General features: G+C 36.8%; 1 protein-coding gene across 2 annotated transcripts; it reads right to left on the bottom strand.

Annotated features, from left to right (window-relative positions):
- Positions 1-589: 589 nt before the first annotated feature.
- Positions 590-9,875, bottom strand: telo2 (TEL2, telomere maintenance 2, homolog (S. cerevisiae)). 2 transcript variants are annotated; one of them, XM_077502447.1, is made up of 22 exons: positions 9,756-9,875; positions 8,940-9,296; positions 8,836-8,860; positions 8,583-8,742; positions 7,570-7,638; positions 7,182-7,329; positions 7,005-7,107; positions 6,866-6,934; positions 5,702-5,843; positions 5,335-5,471; positions 5,065-5,150; positions 4,204-4,314; positions 3,950-4,038; positions 3,753-3,844; positions 3,404-3,520; positions 3,229-3,300; positions 2,994-3,152; positions 2,275-2,366; positions 2,085-2,184; positions 1,924-1,988; positions 1,721-1,836; positions 590-1,406 (listed from the first exon to the last, which is right to left on the bottom strand). In XM_077502447.1, exons 2-22 carry the CDS (start codon positions 9,278-9,280, stop codon positions 1,285-1,287), a joined length of 2,415 nt encoding a protein of 804 aa, XP_077358573.1. In that variant the 5' UTR covers positions 9,281-9,296; positions 9,756-9,875; the 3' UTR covers positions 590-1,284. The 2 variants fall into 2 exon arrangements, with proteins under 2 accessions (XP_077358573.1, XP_077358572.1); XM_077502446.1 differs by having other exon boundaries at positions 8,583-8,860.
- Positions 9,876-10,181: the final 306 nt, after the last annotated feature.

The raw sequence follows: 10,181 nt of genomic DNA, 5'->3' as shown, positions 1-10,181 counted from the left end.
GTTCCAAGTCATATTTGACCCGTTGTGACATATAATTTAAAAATAGCTCACTCTAATATTTGATGACTTTTGCTAAAGTGACCCAAAATACTAGGGGTGTTAAAAAAAATCAATTCGGCAATATATCGCGATACTAAAGCACGCAATTCTTGAATCGATTCAGTAGGCAGCCGAATCGATTTTTTAACATCCATTTTTGATGGAAAAATATTCAACAAAACGTCTAACTTTCACACCTTACGCATGGAAGAATGTTATATTAATGGAACATTAAGCCTTAATATTTTATTTCAACGCTGTTCAAACATGAAAAATGTTACAACCTGTTTGTTAAATACAGTTATAAAACTGAAGTTTCAGACCAATAAATAATACATTTTCATACAAATCTTACAGTGTACATGTACAAGTTTACTGAATGGTATTTTCTAAATTGAGTAAAAAAAAAAAATCGCAACAATCGACTTGTAAATTCATATCGGGATTAATCGGTATCGAATCGAATCGTGACCTATGAATCGTGATATGGATCGAATCGTCAGGTACTAGGCAATTCACACCCCTACAAAATACACAAAAACATTTAAAATATTGTTCAGATGCTATAAACTTTATGTACAATGAGGCTGTTCTGTTCTGATGAAGAAAAACTGAGGCCACTGCATGTTTATCACACAATACAAAAGTATAGTGTAGTAAAACCTGTAAATACACAGAGTACAATTACATTTGGAATCTTTTGCAGTTTCTTATAAGAGAAACTATTTCAGAGAACTCATGCTTACGTGAAACTATGCATTTATGTCACAGGAGGAAGCATGATTTATTTTTCCAGCGTGTCTATGACTACATACTGTACATAAATATTCACAGGATGTCCTTTGCGAACAAACAACTCCAATAGCGAGACCTGCTTGCACAGGAAAGAGACAAAAGGATATACCTGTACTATATAAAGGATATCCTCTTCACACAATATTAACCAATAAAATGGCATATTAGGCCTTCTTTTTATCCTAAATTGGTCTGATTTGAATAAAAACATTTAACAAAAAGAAGAAATATGTGTCTGTACTTTCAAATGCAGAGCCAGAAGACCAAAGGTGCTTTCGTTTTCATTTGCTTGACCTCATGTTCCAGGAAGTGAAAAAGTCATCCCACCTTTAGGGACATTGGTCAGTCTTTGGTGTCATCCGCTTCCTTGACTGCCACAATCAACATCTGCAGTCGTTGTGAGAACAGAGTGTTCACTTTGACCTGGTGCGTTTTTATTGTTGTTGTTGCTCATGATTCAATGCTGAGCGCTTGTGGACTTTGAAGCTGTTTCTTCAGGCTCTTATCCAGCAGCACCAGACTCTGCATGGCCAAACTCCTGCAGTCTGCATCCAGGTCACCCTCAGCAACATCTTGGGAACGGAACAAATAACACAGCAGACAAACATTAAAAAAAAAAAAATAAATAAAAAAATAAAAAAAAAACAAGCAAAAAGTTTAGGTGATCCTAGTTAACATGTTAATAAAGTACTTTAAGCTGCAGGACGGATAAAAATAAACAAAATACATAAACAAACCAGTCACGTCATAGACAATATGTGCATTGCAGGACATCCTGGATCCTCGTCCTCTTCCCAGAAATCAGTGCAGCTGCGTGTGCATTTTGAAAATGTCCCTTTCTGTACGAGTGAGTGTTTCCCTGAAAGGAAAACAATTTTTTCTATACCTGCCAGCCAAGATCTAGCTTCAAAAAGCTGGTTTGCAAGGTCCACCAGAAGGTTTTGACTGGGCATGCTCATGAAGATGGAGCAGACGGCAAAGAGGACGCCTCGTCTTACCATCCTTTAAATGAAAAACAAAAAACAAAAAACAAACGTTGCTTGTTAAATTATAAATTACAAATTAAAACTTATTTTTAGAATTTCTTACTGGTCAGTGTGGTAACGCACTGCCCACACAAAGTCAAGCAGAGCGTGACCCATTTGTGCAGCAACCTGCGGGACAAAATTTTCAAATAATATCATCAGTAACATTAGTAAAGTGACTTTATAGGCGGACAAGGGGTTTGTTTATTGCAATGATTCAAGTACCGGCGCATTGACTGCCAGATGCATGAAGACTCCCAAGGTGTGGATCAACCTGCCCAACACCATATGGTCACTTCCCAACAGGTCGAAGGTCACCTGAGGTCTGGTAAACATGACGTAAAGGCACATTTTTAAGTGCTCTAAGCTCAAAAGATAGCCCTGTATTTGTATGAGGGGGAAATGTTTGACTCACTTGTCATAATTCCTGAGTAAAGGAAAGAAGAAATACCCAGCAACTGGTGCGTAACGGTTGGCTGTGGCCTTTGCTGGAGGATGGGAGGCACCCTGTAACATGTGAAATTTGACTTATGCATTAATAAAATATTCATCCATCCATCCATCCTGTTTTTTTCCTTACAGCTAGCATTCAAGCTAGCTATGCAACTTTCTATTTAGCTATCGAGCTAGCATTCTATTTAGCTATCTAGCTAGCTTTCTATTTAACTATCCAGCTAATTTTCTTTTTAGCTATCCAGCTATTCTTTTTTTTTTTTAGCTATCCAGCTAACTTATTTTGCTATCCAGCTAACTTTTTATTTAGCTATCCAGCTAACTTCCTATTTAGCTAACCGGCTAACGTTCTATTTAGCTATCCAGCTAACTTTCTATTTAGCTATCCAGCTAACTTTCTATTTAGCTATCCAGCTAACTTTCTATTTAGCTATCCAGCTAACTTTCTATTTAGCTATCCAGCTGACTTTCTATTTAGCTATCCAGCTAACTTTCTATTTAGCTATCTAATTACAATAAATAATCATTTGCTCACTATTCTAATTGTGACGGAATAAAGCTTTTGTTTTCAAAATGAAAATGGCATTCCTAATTTTGCCCTGCCTACACCCATACATCATTTGTCATGTAAAACAAATTGCGTGACCCCAAACTTTTGAGCAGTAATGTATGAGCTTATACCTTACTGATTCGCTTGGTCTTTGCCTGTATGCGCTTGTCAACAACCTGTTGCCAGTGAGCAGTGTTGTTAGCAGGGTATGGTGCTAAATCTGTGGTGACGTTTGGTTCTGTGTTTCCCGGGTTTGGCTTTGACAGCTCCTGAGCTGCTAGAACAAGAACCTGAAGTATAGGACAGAATTATTTTGAGGCTCAAGCAAAGCATTTTTTGGCCTGAAGTTGTTTTTTCTCCCCCAACCTCTAAGATATCCAGGCGCTGGCGAAGACTGTAATTTAAGGAGTAGAACTCCGTGTTCAGGAACTCGGTCACCTGGACTCAAACAATAAACAACCGTTTTAGATTGTAAAAAGCCATGAAATGAGTTTTAATGTGCGATATTTTCATGTGACAGAGGCGGCGAGCACTCACTCACCGGGACGCAATCACTGACCACAAGCGCCACCATGGTGGCTTGCCTGAGAGCCAGGAAGCCGTTGATGCTGTATTTATCCTCCATGTGCAGAAGAACTTTGCTTAGCTGTACACTGATCTGAAGAAACACAACATTAATTGTGAATTATATACTTAATGAGCAGAAGATTAGCTACAGCGACAGGACATCCTTCAAGTCTGGACATGTAAATTCAAATCATTTTTCAAAAATGAATGTAAACATCTTCAAATTATTTCCAACATTTGTGACCCTCTGTATAACAAAAGAGAAGCAATGCTGCCTCCTACTGGACTAGAGTGACCATTATCAATTGCATCTCTTTTGGTACCTCTTTGGTTGCGAAGGAGTTCTTCCTCACCAGCCCCTCAGCAACCCTTAAACTGAGCTCCACACGCTCTGGATCTTCAGAAGAAATTAAATCTGGATGCATTGGAAAAAGTCAGGCAGCATATGATGAAATTATAGCATGGCGTGGGGGAAAAAAGAAAAAAGAAAAAAAAAAGATAAAAAAATGTGAAAACGTACTTTCCAGACAATCTCGTAGGTAACGTGGTGGTGACGCCTTATTTATTTCCTGATCTCCAGACATGTCGTAAGGCGTGAACTCATCATCACTACAATTGTAAAGAGTTGAATTTACAACACTACATGCATGAGGAAAAATATCACTGTTCTTGTGCTATAAAACGTACTGTTCAGGATGAACCAAAAATGCACTTTGTGCCAGACAATGAATCCTACATTCACTGAAATAGTGTATGTGTGCAGTAAATATTTACCTATCAAGGTCAGAGTCCGGTTCAGTTTTTGATGATTTGATTTCTTGTTCATTTGGTGATGAATCATTGCAAAATGATGGATTTTCTCTGATCTCTTCAGGAGGGCTGACGCTGTATGTAATATTAAATGAAATCAATAAATATTCATAACACTGCACCACTTCACGGTTATATACATATTTGTTTCAAAAGAGTATGTACAGGTAAAAGATTTAGGTATTCACTTGAGATACAATACTGTTTTTTGTTTGTTTGTTTGTTTGTTTGTTTTTTTGGGGGGGGCGCTTTGATTATTATTTTTTTCCCTTTTTTTTTTTATGTTTTATGGAACTTTTATTTTCTGTTTTCCAGATTTTTTTTTTTGTGATAGTTTTTTTTTTGTCATTAAAAAAATCATTCCAAAACACAAAAAAAATATTCCAAAAAACTGAAAAATAAATTATTTCAAAAACAGGGGGGGGGTCTGAAAAACCGAATAAAAAATATTCCATAAAACAGAAAAAAACAAACTATATGAAAAACAGAAAAAAAACACAAAAAAATGTTCTGAAAACAGAAAGAAAAACTATTCAGAAAAACAGAATAAACAATTGCAAAAAAAGTAGAAAAAAGTACAATTACAAAAAAGCAGAAAAAAATATTCCAAAAAACAGAAACACAGAAACAGAAACAAACAAACTAAAAAGATGAAAAAAAGTTACTCCATATAACAAAAATAAATGGAAAAAAAGTAAAAAACAAACAAACAAGCAAAAAAAAAATAATTACTCAGAAAAAAAGTGTATCTACCCAGTTGAATGCAATACGCTTCCATAATATTTGATTAGTTGTCAAAACCTTGTAATTGTAATTGATAGTTACCCATCTTCAGATTCAGGCTCTGATTCATCCATGGTAGTCGGAGTCAGAAGAGAAACCAGCTCTCGTGTTTCCTCATCTTGTTCGTACTACAGTACAATACACAAACAGCACAAGTGATGATTTATGTATTGATTTTGATATACTTAGTGAGCACAAAAGTTCAAATGTGTGCATTTGACTAAATAGGTGACTCCAAATATACAGTAGATTACTGTAATTTGATTCGGTGCCTTGAATAACTTTCTCTCCACATCTCAATTAAACACCGACCTCAAATTTGAGCTTGGTTCCGTTGATATTCATACGGGAGCTCAGACACTCCCCCACAATCATGCCCATATGCCTGATGCGCACCACGTTGCTGTCCAGGTGGCTTTGCATACCTCCCAGCATGCACTGCAGAAGCTCTGGGGGAGGGAACAAAACGAGTCCTTCTCGGTTAATGCGATTAAATATGAGAAACTTTGCATGGGAGCATATCATATATTCAAAGACCCCTCATTTGTATTGTCGTTTGTTGCGGCAATACGTCAGTGTGACCGCCATACTGGAAGTGGCAGTTCTGCCCCAAAAAAAAATCATTTGACTGAACTTCATAAGGCGACAAAGTCATCAAACTCAATCGTGAACGTGGCACCTGAACGTAGCTCCTGCAGCTCGCCATCTTCCAGCAGACAGACGCAGAGCAGCAGTGCCTTGCTGACGTACAGCTGCTGCTCCAGCGGAGTGTGCTTCACTGCGCTTGGGTTGGCCCACGCTTGGGACACGGACCGCAACACCTAAGAACACATCAAAAATATCACGACAATAAAACTAAATAAATACGACAGGGGTGTCCAAACTTTTTCATTTGAGGGCCACATACAGAAAATCCGAAGGATGCAAGGGCCACATAATGTTATGAAGAGAAATTGTGTTTTAGTCCTAAAAATTGGACAAATAATTTATTTGTGCTTTTGCATATTTAGAAAAATGCTACAGTAACCAATTTATTTGTAATATGGCAGTAGGGTTATTATAGTTTTGGAATTTTGAGTTAGTTTTTATTAGTTTTCAGGGTGGTTCTGTTAGTTTTTATTTGTTTAGTTCTTAAAAAATGCTTAGTTTTAGTTTAGTTTGTTAGTTTCAGTATTAGTATTAGTTTTTTTAAATGTGTAGTACTTGTGCGCAATATTTAAAAAACACCATGGGAGCAACGTCATCTGAAGGTGCTTTCCTATTGGCTGCCGCTAGATGACGTCACTTCTGTGTGACATACTTTCAATCGTCATTATTCCGGTTGATATCAAAATAAATCTACTAAAAATCACATTTGAAATCATACCCAAAGGCTCATGCATTCAATTAATTACCGAAGACTAAAACGGAGGACATGTTTGCTATAATTATTAAAATTATATTATAGTTAGTTTTGTAAACATAAAATGTAGTTTCAGTTAGTTTTCGTTTTTTAAAAAGCATTTTCGTTTTTATTTTATTTCGGTAACTATATTTTTTGAATTTTAGTTTTAGTTTTTTATTAGTTTTAGTTAACTAAAATAACTTTTAATGGCACCAGATTTTCGATACCCTCCCTTCTTACTTTGACCATCTCCAAACATTTTTGTTTTGTTTATTTTATTTGAACCGAGTCAAATGCCATTTTTAGCATATGTCGCCGGCCACTGAAAAATGGACGGCGGCCCGAAATGGCCCCCGGGCTGTAGTTTGGACACCCCTGAAATATGATAATCATTATTTCAGTATAGTGAACAAAATTAATGAAAGGCTGGAGAAAAAAACTGACGTTCTGTGCACTCACTTGGATAAGCAGCGGTCTTCTGTCCTTGTCTGCAGCGAGGTAACCCAGAACAACTCTCAACGTACGAGTCTGGATGGAAAACAATAAAAAAAATATATTATTTGTTTTTACACTATTTATGCTTAAAGAAATACCTTACCTCATATTTGTATTGCAGCAACAGCAGTTTATGTGTGATGACAAATCGGGCCGTCTTATTTGTTAACACAAGATTCCCCATGATTCGACCCAATGCACCAGGCCTGAAAAATGAAAGACCCATAACATCAGTGACATATACTGTAATAAAATCCTTGTGATATCCCAGCACTCTCACCCACGAACGGCTTGCACCAGGCCGGTGAGCACACTTTCCATCCAGCGCTGGGGAACATTTTCCAGCAGCTTGCAGCAAACCCTTTGCCACACCATATCTGTGCGCGTGCACCCGGACATTTTGGGAGCCATCACTGCTAGCAGCAAACCTGCAGGGAGGATTTCATTTAAAAATAAATAAATAAATAAATAAATTAATTTATTAAAAAATAAATAAAAGGAACAACTGATCAATACAAAATAGAGGACACAGATTTATGATGGTCGGGCAATTTAATTGGCCGTTACAATCAGCAAAATTCAGCCAATTTTTCGCCAAATATTTTTACCCAATGAAATAAAAATAATTTTAAAAAATTGTTCTAATGTACAGTACTTTATAAACTTACCACTATGTCCTTGGGCACAGAGTTTCCCAAGTGTCTGAGCCACAAAAGACAAGGAACAGCTTGTGCCATCTGTTGAATATAAAACAAGAACTTAGAGATAGACCGATATGGTTTTTTCAGGGCCGATACCGATGCCAATTATTAGTAGTCAATGACGCCGATAACCGATATTTGGAGCCGATATTAATTTTCACTAAAAAGGGAAAATATTGGCATCAAAATTTGGAAAAAATACAAACTCCAGTTTTTTATTTATTTATTTATGTATTTATTTTTAAAGAATATACTTATTGAGCAACTTTTAGGTTTAGTAAAATATTGGATTTTTTTTTTTTTGGGTAATCTTAGTCAATAGATATCTTTGTTTTTAAAATCTAACAAGTCCCAGGATCTCCAAGGGGCAGTGGCATGTTTTCAAAAGTTAAATAAAAACAAACAATTGTTTTTTTACACTAAATAAAGTATTTAAATATATTTGATGTATTTTATTTATTTTTTAAATTATCTTAGTTTTCATTTCAAACAAAAACAGATGGTGCAGAGTTCCCAGGGTCACCAGCATCTCAGAAAATTTAAATTTGAAAAAAAACAAAAAACAAAAACATTTAAATTTTATTTTATTTTTTTTTAAATGGATCTATTTTCGGTCATATGATTCTTCAAAATGGCCGATGCCGATATGCTTAATATCGGTGCTGATAATCGTCCCAGCCGATAATCGGTCTATCCCTACAAGAAATACATATTTGTACATTATAAACACATAGCTAACATAAACAAACAGATAAATAAATAGGTAACAGATAGGTCAAAACAAAAGAAAATTAGTCAAATATAATTTCTACTTAACAAAAATACATAAAAGCAAAACCTATGTTCCATTAAATCTACTCTGACAAGTACAAGTTATCCAAAAAGTTACTTAAAAAATATGTAGCACGTTTCTACTCACCTCCAAAAAGGCAGTTCTAGAAAAAAAATTGTGAACCTCTTAGTGAATAGAAAAATCTTACCTTTGAGTGCCTTGCAAGTGCGCTCCAAGGCAGTGAGCATCTCTTTAGCCAGCAGAGGATAGTACTGCTGAGGAAGGAAGGCGGGCTTGTTGTTGTGCTGCAGTTTATTGGCAGTGAGGTCAGGCAGCGCCACGATACGTGCTAGCAGGGCTTCTCGGAGCTGGGGGGAGTCAATGGGATCCGTGGTCAGACAGAAGGACCACAGCAGGTCGGCCAAGCGACCGCTCTGGATGAACCTCTCGGTGATGCTGACCAAGTGGTCCAGGTTTGAACCTGGTCTGGAAAGCAGAACAACGGATAATAATTCATTGATGTAAAATTCATGTGATGATACGTCATCAACAGTGCATCTTGTACCTTAGCTCGCCAATTCCCTCCATCAGCACCAGCAGAGCCTGATCAGGAGGTCCCCGCAAGAACAGGCCATCCCATAATTCCGAACGCTGTGATGCAGTCAGGCCGTGGAACCAGTCAGCTTGAATGTTCTTGACCAGGAACTGAAGCGTGCGAGTGAAGTGAGACCTTCGGAACTCTGCCTTCTGGACTGAAGCGCTTGCATCATCAGGAGTTTCGTCCAAGTAAGAGCGGAGGGTTTGAAGAGAATGGATTGCATCTTGTTTGGGGGATGATAAGGTGAGACTCCTGAAACACTGGGACACTTCAAGACGGACATCAGTAGACAGGATAGAAGCCGCCATCTTTGTAGACAACTTCCTATGGAGGGGGACAATTAATGTTAAATATCATTGTGGTTTTTTAAGCGATATTTATTACCCCACCTCTTACATCAAATACCTACATTGTTTCTATGCATGCTATACTTTATATTTATTTCTATGTGTTAAAATACATTTACAATGTGTGCGTTACGTTTGGAAGGAGTAAACCTAGTTTTCAGGGTGAAAAGTGTTTTATCGATATCGCTGTTTTCCCCTACTGTGGGTGGATCGTAGTTGTATTTGTATTAAATTTAGTTTGCCTTGTAATATCACAATTTCGAAACATTAGCTGTACATACAGTACTTGTATTTTAGTTACTATGTACAGCAGTGCAGCTGGAAGATAACTAAATCGCGTTTTCGTAAAAGCCCAAACGTAACACGCGCATCTATATATTTGTGTTAAAAAGCAAAATAATTGGACGAAATGACCTTGGAAACAAGTATATCTTACTTCGCGTTCAGACTTCAGAGGAGTCTTTCAAATAATGTGGTGGATAACGTCTGAATTGTGTGCTCCCTCAAAATAGTTTCGTGTTAGCAAGGAGCCGAAAGAAAGGTTCCGTAAATCATCTTCTGTTTTTTCCTCCCTGGTTAAGAACCATACATGCTGCACGATACTGCCACCTATCGCAATTTTGTGTTATCTACGCTTTTAATTCATGTTTAATTTTAATTAAAGCCATTTTTTATTGCCGTTACTAGACAAATACATTTGATTTTTCTTTACATTTCCTGACATAAAGTCTTAATTAAGATATTTCAATTTCATATAACTATTTTAACTGTGCAACATGTAACAAGCAGTCTGGTTTAATTACTGCAATTGTATCAAATTAATCAGGCAGTTAATTCGTGTTAGCCATACTACAGCTGGCAT

This window comes from Festucalex cinctus, chromosome 17 (genome assembly GCF_051991245.1).
Source record: "Festucalex cinctus isolate MCC-2025b chromosome 17, RoL_Fcin_1.0, whole genome shotgun sequence".
In the NCBI taxonomy this organism is placed as follows: Eukaryota; Metazoa; Chordata; class Actinopteri; order Syngnathiformes; family Syngnathidae; genus Festucalex; species Festucalex cinctus.
The sequence above is the reverse complement of the archived record's forward strand: the minus strand, read 5'-3'. Positions and strand labels throughout refer to the sequence as shown.